This window comes from Rhyacophila brunnea, unplaced genomic scaffold, assembly GCF_057557595.1.
Source record: "Rhyacophila brunnea isolate RB1 unplaced genomic scaffold, BYU_Rbru_1.0 scaffold_10, whole genome shotgun sequence".
Classification (NCBI taxonomy): Eukaryota; Metazoa; Arthropoda; class Insecta; order Trichoptera; family Rhyacophilidae; genus Rhyacophila; species Rhyacophila brunnea.
In genome coordinates, this window is record NW_028232752.1 from 7,698,281 (window position 1) to 7,716,192 (window position 17,912).

At 36.5% G+C, this 17,912-nt stretch overlaps 1 protein-coding gene across 8 annotated transcripts in view; it reads right to left on the minus strand.

Annotated features, from left to right (window-relative positions):
* Positions 1 to 17,225, minus strand: part of LOC147078852 (mannosyl-oligosaccharide alpha-1,2-mannosidase IA-like) — a 607,020-nt gene extending 589,795 nt beyond the window's left edge. For all 8 annotated transcript variants that reach the window (XR_015071153.1, XR_015071155.1, XR_015071154.1 and 5 more), the window contains exon 1: positions 16,534 to 17,225. Coding sequence is in view for 5 of the 8 variants with exons in the window: in XM_085950259.1 (XP_085806385.1) it covers positions 16,534 to 17,172 (639 nt within the window). In the remaining 3 variants the exon portion in view is untranslated. The remainder of the gene's footprint in view (positions 1 to 16,533) is intronic.
* Positions 17,226 to 17,912: the final 687 nt, after the last annotated feature.

The window sequence follows — 17,912 nt, forward strand, 5'->3', positions numbered from 1 at the left end:
TTAAATGGACGCATATTGAATTTTTATGACATATTATATTTCGTTCGGCTCGCGTCATTTGCACAATCCGCGCATCGCCTAGCCACGATCTTTTTAGTTAGACCATGCCTCAACTGAGGTATTATAGCCTTAACTTCGACGGATGTGGCAGCGAAAAACTACGGAGCTAGAAGATCAGAATGAGAATGTAAAAGCCTTAATGCGGCAGTAAATCAACCCCGCCTTACGTTATTTGTTTCAATTTGTTCAGCGCCATCGTGATAATTATTAATTAAACCATTTTTTATTCAATGAATACGATAAGTAAACTCAGAAAAAGTGGGAACTGAAATACCTAACGGGTGTGGAGAAACAGGCAAGCGATCTCGAGTGTGGAATAATATGGGATAAACTGAGAACTGCTCTCTTTTATGCACTGACTCTCATTCAATATTAGTGTATAACACACACTATTGCACGTCGATAATGTGTGGTTCATTTTTGTAGGACACTCACACATTCAAAACCCTGCGACAAAATGTGGTGTATTGGTATATAGCCTATAGGAAGTCTATTTATTAATCTGTTCTGTGGAATAAGTCATTTCACCTACACGATACACCTCGAAAACATATGTAAGTATATATTATTATGTATTAGAAAAAAAACTATTAAAACCTGCATCCACGGATTCTGGCCAATTTAGCCACCTGTACCATATTTTACGACGACGAAACTAAGCTATAACTAATCATATTTTGTTAATATTGGTAATATAAGTGCAAATATTTACGTTAAAACTAACATCTAAGTAATACTTAATTATCATTGATGAGATGTAGCTTTAGGCCTGTTTCAGACGGGACTCCGGTGTCTTGATCCAGTGTCCGGTGGTGAGTTAATGAGTTAACGCATAATTTCGCATTATAAATCTGTATACCAGAAGTAAACTACGGTAAATCCAAAATGACAACTTCACAGGAGACGAATTTGTGATTTTTGGAACTTTCAACTTGTGGCACTCGTGAATGGAAAAAGATAAAATGTATCTATTTATCAAAACCTTTTTGTTTGTTTACCGCTGTAGTTCGATTATAAGTTTCATCAAAAGAATTGTATGTTTTCATACTGTTGTTTACCTCTAATAGTTATGGAGATACAATGACATTTTTAATTTTTAACTTTTATAATAAGAGTAATATGAGTTACAGCTGTTTACCACATATGCAGGATAAGTAATGAAGTAACAATATAACAATAACCCCATTTCACGATTTTTGGAGTTACAATAGTTTACCTCTGGTATACAGAAATTAGAACATAAAACTGGCTGCGGTAATAAAAACTAGTGTATCGGCGGCTTGATAATGTAGCGGCCGACGGAAAAGTGTACCGGACACGCGTTGACTCATTAGCTCAGAGGCGTTCATAAACATAATACAAATACCCCTTTATTCGTATACAAAGGCCTGCTATATTATATCGAGCGCGACACCAGTGTTCCGTCTGAAACGGGCCTTATGGAGATGATAATTTCTGTTTTAATTCACTGCATTGTGACCTTGTGTTACCGTTTAATAACGAGCAAATATTCAATCAATAGTAAATAAACAGGTGATTGGGTGAAACACCTAAATAATCAACTCGGTAATGCGAATGATTTGACAAACGGTTTGACAAACATTCTTCGTTAAAAAAAAAACAACCGTTACTAAGCCTCTATACCAGCTAGACACAGGAAACTTCAAATTACTCGTATGTTGAATTATGGCTATTTTACAAAACTTTTCGTGACAGAACTAAGCATGTAGGCAGACTTTTACTAAGCATACTAACCTATTTAATATACTTAGAGCGGAATGCAGAAACATTTGTCATAACTAAAATATCCTTAGCAGAAAACACTATGTCCTTAGTTAAGATCATTTCTATAGAAAATAATACCATATTTAAAAATTCTCTTTCCTATAGTTTAGGTAAATTATTTTATAATTGTTAAACGATGACAAAAATATGACAACTGCATTTTATAAATACATATTAATATTTAATTATAATACTCTTATGTTTCCGTTATAAGTCACTATACGTGATTCCACAGGCACCGCAAGATGTTTTTTTAACATGGTAACACCAGCGTCAAGTGTCATTCTATCATCTGGCATCTTGTATTTCTGCGGGCTGGCGTATTAAAGTAAAATAATATTCTGCAAGTACATGCCGAACGAATTAACACTATCAATATTTATATTGAGATACATTGTTAAATGAATTTGAGTGTATGGACTGTTTTATAGACATGCGAATTTATTTTGACAGCAGCTGTCAGTGGTAAATGGTAATACAGAAAGGGGCGTGTTCATGACAAAAGTAGTCTATGGTTAAGGATTCCTTAACTCTATACTCAGGATTGTCTATAGTTAAGTCATGCTTTTCGGCGACTTATCCTTAGGATCGAAATCTTAGATTGTGCATTCCGCTCTTAGTAATAAGTATTAACAAAGATTTAAATACGTAAGTAAGTAAGGTGTTATCACCATTATAATAAGTAGTAATCTCTATATATACGATCTACGATGTTTGTGGTCGAACTCCTCCGAAATGGCTCGACCGATTTTTATGAATTTTTTTTATGTATATTTGTTAGGTATGAGAATAGGTCAACAAGTATATTTCATATCGCTAGGTGATTAGGGTATCTCTATCCAGAAAAATTTTCTTTTATTTTTTTGACAATTTTTTTTTTGTATTTTTTTTATTATTTGGAATAAAAAATACCTATAACCCCAAATTTTCATTCTCCTACCCCCACCCTCCCATTTTTTAATCGCGATTTTTTATTTTTGTATGAACAAATTTAACCGTCGTTCGTATTTCAAACAGAACGAAATTATTTATGTTGTTGAATGACAGATGGCGCTACGTCCGAGAAGAATTCAAGAGAAGCGTCGCGTCATTTTGACATTTCATTCGGCATATCACAACGCAGTGCGTGCAAAATTTTGTACGATTTATTTTAATTTATCTATTTTTATGTGCGTGTATTACAGTGCACAATGCCAGAAAGACGCAAGGGGGGCCATTTGGGCCGTCAAACGAATAAAGCAACACACATGCGAAATAGTAGAGCAGAAAGAACAGACGAGAAAATCCTACAAGATAACAAAAACGTGCGTGTAAGCATGTCGCAATTGCGTGCATCTCAATCACAAGAGGCACGAGCTTAACGAAATCAACAACGACAATTGGAACGGAGCCAAGCGCGCCGGTTTGTAGTTAACACACGCAGAGCAAATGACCGACAACGCCAACAAGTACATCGAACATTTACATCCGCTTCGTTCCTTCGTCTCGCATTCGAGTACGAGCCAGATATTGAATATTCCGCTCATCCGAAAGTGCTGATTGGTGCAATGGACAAAGAATGTCCCCATTGTCATGCGCTGAAATTCAAACATGAGTCAGCCGGGATATGTTGCGCATCAGGAAAAGTGCAACTACCAGAAATTGAAATACCACCAGAACCATTGAACGGCTTGCTCATCGGCACGGTTCCAGATTCAAACCTGTTCCTGAAGTCCATTCGCACATTCAATTCATGCTTCCAAATGACTTCGTCCGGAGCAAAAGAAATAGTTCACAATACTGCGGCAAATCGTCAACAATTCTATTCTACATTCAAAATCAAAGGCCAAGTATACCACAAAGTAGGCTCATTGCTGCCAATGCCAAACGAACCACATACATTTTTATAAATCTACTTCATGGGCGCGGCGCGGCGGTGAGGACATCAATCATGTGGATGCACGTTGCGGCTACAATAGCCTCAATTCGCCTAATGCCAGGCGCATCGTTGGCGAACTGGACGCCCTGTTGAATGAGCACAATGAATTTTTGAAATTCTTCAAAGCACACATGCACGAATTGCAAAGTGACAATCACGCTATTGTCATCAATCCTGATAAAACACCAGCTGGAGAGCACGTACGTCGATTAAATGCGACTGTTGTTGACGACATTGCTGGAATCATGGTTGGCAACCGCACATCGACGCGAGAAATCGTGATTCGAAGAAGAAACAATAATCTGGAGTTCATCGCTGACACACACCGTTCATACGACGCTCTCCAATATCCGCTAATTTTCTGGAAGGGACAAGACGGATATTGCATAAACATTAAACAACGAGATCCTGTCACAGGTAATTCATTCATTATGAACATCATTACTGATTTTGAATTGAGAAAATGAATGGTTGATGTTTTTTTGTTTTTATCGGCGGTCATCGTCTACAGCGCTCTATTCCTCTTTCTGTCATAGATCCCATCCCCACACACTTACGATACATTCGTTATTTTTTATTAAACAACCAAAATATTCACTAGAAACAGCGCTCGAAATGGAAAAATTTACGAACCGGAGCGCTCGACAGTTTTCTGAAGATTTTTACATAGTGAAGTTATCAAAGTTTATGTGTTTTTTCATAAAAATAAGTGTTAGATTTTCTATTATATGGCCTATCCAGCTCAGACGATCAAATTATCTATTCCACGAGACGGAGCGAAAATTTTACCGATTTCACGAATAGGAACGGCGCTCCGGTGCGTTCCGGTTCATTTCGAGCCCTGACTAGAAATAATTTATATGGCAGAACAACGTTTGCCGGGTCAGCTAGTAATAATATGTAATTCTCTATGATATTACTGATAGTTTCGTATTTACTCAGTTACCTACTAACTTATTTACACATTGTTACGTTCTCAATGTTTAGATAAGTGTTTAAATTATAATAAAATTAATAAGTAATCATTCATTACGGAATAATCTTTGCAATACTAATGCATTGTTAACACGAGCGGTGCTCAATCAGTGGCACAAAATAATACCTATATTATACATTTTAAGGCCCGTTCATAATATCTAAAAAGACATCAAACGTGGCAGACACGACAAGAGCCTACATAATTATTTTACATTATCAATAGATTTTTCGGTTTTTATTGGTTAACAGGAAGCCAGTGGCAATTAAATTTTGAAAATAGCCGATATTCTGGATCATTTGTTAGGTTAGGGTTAAGTTAGTTTATGTTAGGTTACGTTTTCATTCTTAAATTCATGAATTTTGTCAAATTCAGCCATGAAAATTAGCGCCGTTCCCGCCTGGTTTCCTATAAACCGACTTGTACCGATTTTTTTAACTGCTAACGTAACGTACCTAAGTATATATCTCGTGTAGAATGTTTTGTCTGTGTTGGCACCACGGAATAAATTAACAAGATATACATGCGAAAGCTAACCGCAATAGACTAAGATTTTGAAGCCAGATTTGGTTCATGAGTTAATATCGATCAGCCCATAAAACGCAAGAAACCCAAAGCGCGCTGAATGACTGAATATTCGTTTACGTGACAAAGTTTAATGCATATTATAATGGGTACTGACGTAACTATTCAAAATAACATATTGTCTAATAAGTATTTACTAGTTTATCCCAAATTTCATTCGAAAATATTTGCCATATTATATTGTAGATCACAACCCTTTCGATTGGCGTCCGCATTCATACGTTGATAGTACACTTCAAAGTATGATCTCTTGAAAACGTATTCTCCAATGAGCCGAAAACCCCAAGGAAAGAAGGAGGAACAGAAAAAAATCAAATACGACACTCATAAGCTCTTTGCAGGCACTTTTGATGAGATTCCAAACGAAACAAATAACCTTTTTTTGGTTCCTTTCTAGTCTATTAGGCAATCAGACCATGAGAGGCACCTGAAGAAGATTGGCCGACAACATCAAAAGAGATGCAGAGTCTGATTGAAGAACTCGAATGCATAAATATAAGAGTTGTGCAGTTGCATATGGACCTGAATGGACAGTAACGACTATCAAAATAAATAACACAACGCAACCGTGATTGCTAAAAACAAATGAATGTCCAGAGGTTGCCAATAAGGCTATACTTCAGCTGAGGCATGGTCTAAAAAGATCGTGACTAGGCGATGCGCGGGATTTTGCAAATGACGCGAGTCGAACGAAATATAATTTGTCGTAAAAATCCAACATGCGTCCATTTAATGTTATGTTTATTGTTATATTACTTAGTAATAATAATAGTATATTCATTGACATGTTTTCTTTTTAAAGTACATGCGTAACGTTTTTTAGTCATCTTTAGACGATTTAAAAATATATTCCTCCGACGCCATCACAAAATAAATTCACGTGCTCACGCCTAGCTGTCGGTCTCTGATTGGCTACGAGTGCGAAATTTCGTTCCACCTACTGTTGAAAATTATTTCCCGTTTCATTTATGTACGCACTTAAAAAAGTGTGCATGTTACAATACGTGACAGTGTGAATAGTATAGAAAACGTCGTGTCTGCTGCGTTACTTGTCTGACACGTTAGATGTCTGTAGATGTGTACGAACCCTAATGTGTTACTATAAAATTTAATAAGGCATGCAATGATTAATTAATGTTAACAATAAATTACAACATTTTATTGCGCAGAAATGTAATCGAGATTAAATAAATTTGTTCTATCATTTTGTCTCTCGGCGTAATAAATCAATTCAGGAATGTGATGAATCAGATACCAACTATTTACGAATATACGTAACCCAACAGGGATTTTATTCCCGGTATTGTATTTTAATTATCGAAATATGAGGAAATTTATGAAATATTCTACCAAAATATATGTGTGATATGCAATAATTATGAATACCTATTGCATCATGAAAACAAAATCACATTTAGTAATTACTACTTAGGTATCTATTAAAAAAGAATTAGTTAAGTACATAGCATACGTGTTTACCAATCTGGTAGTCTCGTGATTGAAAACTATTCAAATGTATTTATTTTACACGATGCCAACATTACAAATTATAAACCCTAAACATTCTTTTCTGCCTTACAAGCGGTATAAATGATAACTCTGCCATACTTGGTAGTATTGAGCATGGCCCCCACAAGGGAGGGGCTGACAGGGCTCTAGCCTGGGGGCCCGGTGAGGCTAGTCGACCAGATAAGTGAGATAAACACGCAGTACAAATTTGGTTTAATAGTAAAAAAAAGTCGCCTGCGGCGCTATTATCCTTACATGATACTATTATTTAAAGTTATGTGGTTTTACGATACAATTTTTAATTGTGTATCAATACTCGACATCTCCATAATTCAAATGGATGTACAATAAAACACTAAACATACCTACACATTAATTTTACCGCGTACACCATTTAGAAAACGCTACTTTAGAACGTCACACTGCCTTTATCCTTAGCGATAGGTAGGGGGGCCCGCCAAATATCCTTGCCTGGAAGCCCGTTTCACGATGTGGAGCCCATGGTATTAAATATTGACCTATGTGTCACTGATAACTATCGTCTGTTCTCCCAAGGTGCAGAACTAACCTGTCATTGATGATGCTAATTGGGATGGCAATAACTCTGTCCAATCAAATCGCTTCAGATGTCCACATATTCTATCTACGTGAGAATGAGTATTAGGTGGTCGTTGTTTTATAAAATCTTAAAATAGTGTCTACTTAGCTCATTTTGTACTTCCTTGTATCTATTTATTTGTTTTAAATGTCATGTTGTAAACGTCATAAATTAATAATTTGTAAAGTTCACTATAATATGTAAAATATACTTACATAATTTTGAAATCACTTCGGAAAAAATACTTATATTACTATAAGTTATAACCAATAGAAAAATTCTTTTTTGAAAAAAGTAACACGCTCGGTAGCAATCGAACCTACATCTCTCGAAAAAAGCACAAAACAAAATGTTAAATATGATAAGTTACAAGCACCGTATCCGGAAACTTGTACGTAAACATTTTACCGCAGGACACTTATTCGTGCACCGCAGTACGTGAAATATGAGTTCGTGTAACATTTAAGCAAATGACGAGTTCTTCGTTGAACATTTCACCGTGGATTATATTTGTACGTATGCTACAACATGTGGCGAATTTTATGAGATGTCTTTACTAGGTTAGGTTAGGTTAGGTTAGGGTTAATCTAATTGGAACAGTACTATTTTCAAACTATCGCCGCATTGTGTAGGATACGTACAAATGTATTCCACGGTGAAATGTTCAACGAAGAACTCGTCATTTGATAAAATGTTACACGAACTCATATTTCACGTACTGCGGCGCACGAATAAGTGTCCCACGATGAACTGCATACGTACAACTTACATGTAACCTACAAGCACTAGGCCCTAGATAGGGTGGCTTTGTTACTACAATGTAAGTGGTAAGTAATGTTTTTTTAATTCAGGAACAAGCATATCTTCTTTGGACAACAAAAAAGGTTTATTTTATACAAAACTGTTGAAATCTTGCGGAATCCCGGTTAGTATAATAAAACATAACACTTACCGATAATATGACAGATGTCTAATGAGTCCGAAACCATTGACACACCGATGTTTCTGAAATTTGGACGTCATCCAACGGTTTGGTTTATATCAAGATAAGACTGTCAATATTATTTATAGTACCTACTAGTTACAAAGTAATACAATTTATTATTGAATTGTGGTTATTTATACTGTAACTCAGTGTTATTATTAGGGCCCGGATTTGTATGCAACAAAAAACATGGTTATATGCATGCACGTATGCACTTAAAATCAATAAAATATGCACTAAAACCGAAGAAATATGCAGTTAAAAATTGTCATTTTGTGGGAAAAATTGTAAATTCCCACTTTACCCAATATTACTGACAAAAAATCGAATAACTAGTTAATAATTTTTCAACATAATACGATATCAGAACAAAAAACACAAACAAAGAATATAAAGTTATCAATTACAATTTTCAAAATAGTTTTTTCACAAGTACCTACAAATAATTGAATATTAATTGCAATGTAACCAAACATAACTTAAAAAACAAAAACGACACACTTAACTATTCCTAAATACTATTTTCTGTTTTTTGCCCGAAAAAAAATTACATTATTTTTTTCAATATTATGCTCTGGCATTAAATTTTTCCGCATAGGTAACTGTCATTATCTTCTTTATATGCGGAAAACTACCTCTCAACGTCCACTTGGGCAAACTTTAAATAATAGTGCACGAGTTGACTTCACTTTTCCACTGATTAATCCACAGCTCGGAGATGGCATTAAAAATGCAAGTGCATCTAAACTATCTTCCTTCCTAACTTAGTTATATTTCGATAAAATGATTTAAAAAAACTAAAATTATACATTCAAAAGCTCTAAAATATGCATTTATTTACGAAATATGCACTAATATCTCAAATATGCTCTAACGTCTCAAATATACATTTTTATGCACAATAAAATTTTATTTTTGGATTTGTGTCTTTCAAAACAGATTTATGTGCAACTCTCATAGCTGTGCATACACCCTAACAAAACATGCACTAGCATATAAATCCGGGCCATAGTTATTATTCATAAAATGATATCATACTAAAATATCGCTTGCTTAAAAAACGTAAGTACGAGGGTGGGTCAATAATTCCTTATAAAAAAGCATTAAAACAGTTTTTATTTTTGTATTTTTTTTTATTTCTCAACATAATCTCCTTGGAGCTCAATACACTTGGTTAGACGTTTCTCAATTTTTTTTAAACCGTCAGAAAAATAAGTTTTCGGAAGGTCCTCAAAATAAGCATTTGTCCGATCGATGACTTCTTCATTTGAAAAAAAACGTTGTCCACTTAGCCATTTTTTTAAGTTTGGGAAAAGGAAAAAGTCACTGGGGACTAAATCTGGCGAATACGGTGGGTGGTCGACCAATTCGAACTTCAATTCTTCAATTTTAGCCATTGATCGTAAACATGTGTGAACACGGGCATTGTCCTGATGAAAGAGGATTTTTTTCCTGTTTAAATGAGGCCGTTTTTCTTCAATTTTGTTTTTTAGCTGGTCCAATAAAGATGCATAATAATCCCCTGTTATTGTTTTTCCTTTTTCCAAATAGTCAACGAAAATAATTCCACGTGCATCCCAAAATACAGTAGCCATAACCTTACCGGCTGATTTTACGGTTTTCGCCTTCTTTGGACATGGTTCGCCTTTCGCAATCCACTGCTTTGACTGTTCTTTCGTCTCGGGAGTATAGTGGTGTATCCATGTTTCATCTACAGTCACAAAGCGACGAAAAAATTCATCCGGATTGCGTTGCATGAGCGACAACAGGGCTGTAGAGGCCACCACCCTATTGCGTTTATTGTCGACTGTGAGCAAACGCGGCACCCATCTTGCAGAAATTTTTTTCATGCCCAATTTGTCATGTAAAATAGAAATGACGCTACCTTTTGAGATCCCTGTAACCTCAATTATCTCACTCAACTTTAATCTTCGGTCACTTAACACCATATCGTGGATTTTATTGATCATTTCTGGTGTAGTCACCTCTACAGGACGTCCTGAGCGTGGTTCATCCTTTGTTGATGTACGACCACGTTTAAATTCATTTAACCAGTTATAAATAGTTGCAAGTGAAGGAGCAGATATGCCGTGAACTAAATCCAACTCATTTTTTATTTCCTTTGCTGTTAACCCTTTTACATTAAAATGTTTAATAACAGCTCTAAACTCAATTTTCTCCATTTTCCATTTTTCCATTTTCCACAAGCAAATTTTTTTTTTAAATGTACGAGAAACACACAACAACCCGACCAATCTGATTGAAACTTCGCAGCATACTGAATCGGTAGTGCCGCTGCATGAAAACAAACCGCTTACAGTACTAGTCGCGCCACCTGTCGGCTTTTCTAAGGACTTATTGACCCACCCTCGTAGCTTTTTGTAGTAGAATAATTTGGTTTCTTCTTGCATCTGGAAATTATTGACAATACTTATCCATTAATGCCCGTTTCAGACGGGATACCGGTGTCGCGCTCGATATAATATAGGAGGCCATTGTATTCGAATAAAAGGGGCCATTGTATTATGTTTATGAACGCCCCAGAGCTAATGAGTCAACGCGTGTCCGGTACACTTTTCCGTCGGCCGCTACATTCTCAAGCCGCCGAAACACTTGTTTTTACTACCGCAGCCTGTTTTATGTTCTAATTAATAACGTGAAATTATGCGTTGACTCATTAGCTCTGGGGCGTTCATAACCATAATACAAATACCCTTTTATTCGAATACAAAGACCTCCTATATTATATCTAGTGCAACACCGGTGTCCCGTCTGAAACGGGCCTAAGACGCTGCACACGTCCTATGGGATTTCCCTGCTGATGGGATCCGACCGAACGGAGCTGTTTGCCACGGTCCGTCATTCGGCTTTTGAGGACGGAATAATTCCGATCCCTCCTTAGATTCATCATTTGTTTTATTGTGTTAACTGTCAATTCATGGTGGAAATGCATTGTATTATTGTTTTATTTAAATGCCCCTCTGAGGCGGACGAAACCGGTCCAGATTTATTAATTAAAAGTGGAAAAATTAGATACTAACTAAAACTAAAAAAACTAAACTAACCAACACCATCTGTAAATTGAAGTCTTATTTCAATGAAAACAAATACCTATGACTAGTAAAGTTTCTTCTTCTTATTGTGCCATCCCCTAGCGGAGGTCGGCCACCATCAAGGCGATCTTATCTTTATCGTCTGCTACCCGGAACAGTTCAGTGGAGCTGCACTCGTACCAATCACGGAGGTTTTTAAACCACGAAATGCGGTGCCGTCCTCTGCTACGCTTCCCATTGATCTTTCATTGGATGACAAGTCGGGGAATGCTGTATTTTTGCCCTCTCATAATGTGGCCGAGGTACTGTAGTTTCCTGGTTTTGATACTACGTAGAACTTCTCGGTCCTTCCCCATTCGATTGAGAACTTCAACATTTGTCACCCGGTCAGTCCAAGGAATTTAAGTTTAGTCTGCACTATTTATTAACAGCCTTTCTCCACCCTAAGCCACTGCTTATACCTACTGTTAAATTGGCATTATCTCTTGTATCATATACTTGGGTAGGTATGTGCGTAATATTATATTCGCCCTAGTTTAGATTTTAATCACAAAACGCCGACTTTCATGCTAAAAATATCCAGATCGCGACGTGCGAAGGGAACTTGACCCTTATAATAATGTAAATAGATAAACCCGGGATGGGGCTGGAGTGGGTACTTATTACCTGTGTCACTTCATCTCTAGTATACCTAATAACAGGTAGATACGACGTAATCTACGTGCACCTCGACGGAAGTCATCCGGGTTATCTACCCACGATTATATTCGTAAATCATTTAGGTATTATTGATTGTAAATGTTCGATTTACTCAGCCATACTTACGTAGACCGGTTTTAATATGATTGCCAGGTTTTATTGTAATGTTCCCAAGTAACTAATGAACATCCTGACGTAACAGGTAGATACGACGTAATCTACGTGCACCTCGACGGAAGTCATCCGGGTTATCTACCCACGATTATATTCGTAAATCATTTAGGTATTATTGATTGTAAATGTTCGATTTACTCAGCCATACTTACGTAGACCGGTTTTAATATGATTGCCAGGTTTTATTGTAATGTTCCCAAGTAACTAATGAACATCCTGACGTGTTCATCATATTAAAATTACTTTAATTGGCTGAAAGTCGCTATCGTGGTTGAATTATTATAAAGTTGGGTATGATTTTATTATAATAGTACTTATCTTTCGCAAGGTCATTGTGGGTTATCGCAATTTTTACATTATTAGCAAAACAGATTAATGAGCAAATACAATACTAAATAATGTACAAATATAGCAATAAAGAATGCACACTGTGTAGTGTAAAACTCCAAGACTGATAGAAAAAAATATCGAAGTATTTATATTCAAAAAAGGGACCTTTAAATTGCTTAGCGTCCGGCTCAACTCAGTCATAACTCAGTCATGACTGGCTCAAAACACGCACATTACACATTCACGAACAAAAGTCTAAATTAACATCTTTATTTAACACTTGAATACTGGGCACTCAGCAGACAGGATGAGAGAAGTATGGATATCTTTGAAAGGAGAGTGTTGAGAAGAATCAAACGTTCAAGAAAGTGGCATTTGGAGGTCAAGGTATAATGAGGAGCAATACACACTTTATGGGGGCGAAAAAATCACGTGGCATATGAAAATGCAGATACTGCGCTGGATCGGCCACGTGCATAGAATTCCGGAAGATATACCGGCGAAGCGGGCTATGTACGCAACCCCCGATGGCAAGAGAAGACCTGGGCAGCCGAAATTGAGATGGCTGGACTGTGCCACGGAAAATTTAAAAATGCTCGGTCAAAGTAATTTGAGAGTGTGGGAGCTGGATCGTCCAGAACGGAGGAAGTTTTTGAACGAGGCCAAGACTTACCAAGGGTTATAGTGCCATAAATGATGATGATTTAACACTTGATATCCGTTTATTTGATTTGATTAAATAAAGATGTTAATTTAGACTTGTGTGCATGAATGTGTAATGCGCGTGTGTTGCCTGCAACGGACTGGGCCATGACTGAGTCGAACGAAACGCTACTCAATATATTAACTGCTAATCATGTCACATTGCAGGTTCGTCTGCTTCTTCATTTCCATGCTCACCGTGTCATTGTTGAGGTGACTGTGACTCCTTTCAAATATCCTAGTTATGTCTCTATAGCGATATCTGCATTCCGGCATCCGCATAGTTGACGGCATCGAGTCTGAATAATTGCGAGTAATGCTTTATCAATTACAAATACAAAAGATTAATACTCATAATATACATGAAATAATATAATATATACATGAAAATAAAACAAAAAATTAATGACTAATTAATACTTAAGGGGGGACATGCTCGTCGTAGGTCAAAATTGAGTTTTTTTTTTATTTTCAAACCATGATCCTGGACATTCCTTAAATGTTGTAGATAATCTATTTATATAATTTTGAAGCCTTATTATCCTTTATATTTATTTTAAATATTTGATGACTGCATAAAGTGTTTATATTACATAAAATAGTATTCTTTTAAACCTCTCGCTCTAATGTTTTAGAATATAGTCATATTTCAGTACATGAATGTACAGCGGTGTTAAATTTTTTTTTTTTTTTTAAGAATGATTAATAACCATGTCCTTGCTTTTTCGTACAAGGTGGTTGTTAGTATTTTTGAACAATCACAGACACCCAGGTTTTAAGAAAAACACATAAATGTTTTTTGTCATGACCGGGAATCGAACCCAGAACTCTCGGGTGGAAGGCCAGCGACTGCCACTGCACCACGAGAGCCATGACGAGATTATTTTTGTAAAATATTTACGATAAAAAATTATATTGATAATCTCTGTGATCCCAAATTTGACAAGAATTAGGCATTTTATTATTCAAAAAATGGGCAAAATTAACACATTTGAAGATAATTCGAAAGATACTAATTATAAGCTATGTCTTTGACCATTCATGTGTGATAAACATACTACGAATAATGATTGCTTTATAATAATTATTGACCTAAGAATAAGGTAGTGTTTTTTTGAAATATGCCATTTCTTTTGTTATTCCCCAGTGGTTAAGCTACAACATACGGCCGTATCCATAAATTGACAAACTAAAATTGAAGTAGGGAGTAAGATCATGTTAACGCGCGTGTTTGAACATGTACCGTTTAAAAAAAAATCGGTTAGGTTAGGTTTTTTCAGAAAATATTGCAAAAGTGTCTATAACCTTTCCAAATTGTCGCGGAACACCTATTCAGGTGCATAGTTTGGGAAACCCTGCTCTATAGCATATAGGTACTCTATATTTTTCTGCAATACAAAAATTACAGTAAATAGAGAAGTAGACTGTCGTATCGTTGATAGCATGTTTAGGACGTAGGTCTATTTACTTATTTAATTGCATTTTATTTTTAATTATTGTTGATAACAACACACTTATGTTTATTTACTGTCCTGTTTGTAATACTAATACAGTACTTCAGTACTAAATTACTTATATATTTCACAATTAAATTAAACAGACACCAACGGTAAAGCACGGTAAATATATGGGGATCTCCATTTTGAAAAAAGGCTATACTTCAGCTGGGGCACGGTCTAAAACGATCGTGACTACGTGACGTGAAGATTGTGCAAATGACGCGTGCAGAACAAAACATAATTCGTCATAAAAAGTCAACATACGTCCATTTAATGTTATGTTTATTGTTCTAATACTAATAATAATAATAAATTCATTGTCATGGTTTCTTTTTCAAGTAAATGGGTAACGTTTTTTAGTTATCTTTACGCGATTTAAGAATTTATTCCCCCGTCGCCATCATCAAACAAATTGACGTGTTCACATCTCGACTTTCGCTCTCCGATTGCCAGCCAGGCCGAAATTTCGTCGCACCTATAGTTGAAAATTATTTGCCGTTTCACTGAAGTACTGTCTTAAACGAAATCTAGCAGGGGACACTGACTTCCCCATTTACCCCGCCTACTTCTTCTCGTCGATTCAACCGCGGATCCCCGCACTTTTCCACGTATATTCCCCATACCGAGATACTCACGCACTTGAGTGCAGCGGTAAATATCAAGCCTGCAGCTATAACTACGCGCGTGGCCTTGGCCGTGGTCATAACTACTTTTAGGATCGTTAATGTACATTTGTGCCATCCGTACTGTCTTGTATTTAGACATACCACGTACGAATATTAAAGCAACATTGGGTGCCTCAGATGGTTGCACAAATTCATGAGTTCCACCGACGCAGGCCTCGCGTGTCGTAGAATGGCGAAAGGAGAGGGGTCAACCGTCACGATCCTCAGTCATGAGTACTTGTGATACCTAAATGATTTGTATTCTTTTCGTTTATGGACCGGAATCCACCCCCCCCCCCTCCCCTCCTTGTGTGCGTGCGTGATCACAATGAACTATCTATCCAGATCATGCGTTGCTTAGAGGTGGCAACATATACAGGGCGTAAATGAAGGAACGAATACGATCATTACAACTTTTGAAAGTAGTAGCGGTTTTCCACGAAACAGGCGATACGGGCGCTTCGTTATAATATAACGTACATAATATATTTTAGTTTTAAAACATCGTAAGAGGGCCTCCATACTTGTCAGCGCCTCAGACTTCCACGTACCTAAAACCACAGCTGTTTCTGATTCGATTTCGTGGAAAAGCTCCAATCATCAGAAGATTATTTATTATTGTGTAGGTAAGTCATTTTTTTAAAAAGATTTTTGTTACATTTGTCTGTTTATTTTAACATAGTGAAATATGTGGGTAGGTATACAATTTACAATTTCGCATAACATTTAAGATTGAAAATGAAAGGGGGTGGTATTATAATATTATTATGTCTGCCTAAGGGCGACAATTTGCCTAGGGATGTCGCTGTAGGTAGGCATAGAAAAGTTGGTAAGATTGTTGTGTTTGTAAACAATGATAAAAATGATCGTCTTAGATACAGCTGTTGATAACAGTGACTGTAGAATATAAATAGTAGAAGTCTGTTCGTGTTCAACTAATTTTATAATAATTTATTTCATGAAAGTGGAACAATGTTTGATTTTAGATGACTTACCTCTTTAATCTTAAGACGCCTTTCTCTGGCGATGGGATCTTTGTCTTCTCCGCGATTCACATCAGGATAATGGTTGCTCGGGGCTGGTGGCACTGTCACAACAGGGAAAGCCTCCATAATGTCATCGTCGATTTGTTCACCACCTACATTGTCAACTAAGGGCATCTCGAGAAGGGCATTACTTTCTTTGGGAGCCTCCAAAGAAGGAGAAGGCACTGACGGCGGCATATCGATGTTAGGCCTCTCCAGTACCTTCAACGCTTGATCTTCTTCGATCTTGGCCTGCAAACGATCTCTGTCATCCAAGAAATGTGGGTCGAGACCTTTGTGGTCGTTGTGACGTATGAGATTCGGCACGTCTCCCAGATCGTTCTGGTGCGGAGGAGCCGGAATGAGCAGCTCCGGGCCAGCCTTCTGCATGTGCTGGTAAACTTTATAAACACTATTATTCACGGTACTGCTCGAGCTTCGAAACTCGGGCAGAAAGAAGAATGCCCCGAAACACACAACACCAAATGTCAAAAACACTAACAAGATCAAATATTTCTCCCGGGGCCTGAAAGACCGCCTGGAAAACGAAGGGACCGGTACGCCGTTGACAAAACGTTGATACGTCGGGATTATTCCCGTGGTCGTCATATTTACACGATAATCAGCCGCGATGTTTACGTTAACCCGAACTATCCGTCACTGGCCGTCGCCATTAAAAATACACACTGAAGATAGCTGCGAATCAAAATTCTGCGCAAGTCTTCTAGGACAAGTTACTTTTTAAATATTTGAAATACTGCCACCTATGAAATATTTTTTTACTTACATTACCATCTCGTTGTTGTTTTACATTTTACTTCGATGGTAAAAAGCTTTATATATAATTCACTAGATGGTAATATTTTAAAAACATTTTTAAATTAACAATTATTTTATTTTGTATTTGCTATGAAATGATACAGAACTGCCATAAAAGGGTGCAAATGTTTTATTTGTTAGATCAATAAGACATTTTAAATTTTATGCACCGCATTACTTCTTTTTTGTATTTAGTAATATGAAAGAAATAGTAAACAAGGATATCTTCAGAATTTGTATGAAAATTAGGTGCTCCTTTTTTGTGATCATTTCAATAGGTTTAGACTCCTTTTCTATACCTATAAGAAAGATTTCTTTATCGTTGATTTTTTGAGACCATCGATTTACAGAATCTGCATCTGTTTTTATGCCATATTGTGACATACCAAACATATTATGATTTCTGTTCGTATAAGTGCACATATATTATACTTACAATAAATGTAAACGGATATGGGGTCTATTCTATACTTATCGACCGCTAAAGTGATAAATATTATCAAACTTAGGGTAGGTTTGTATCAAAATAT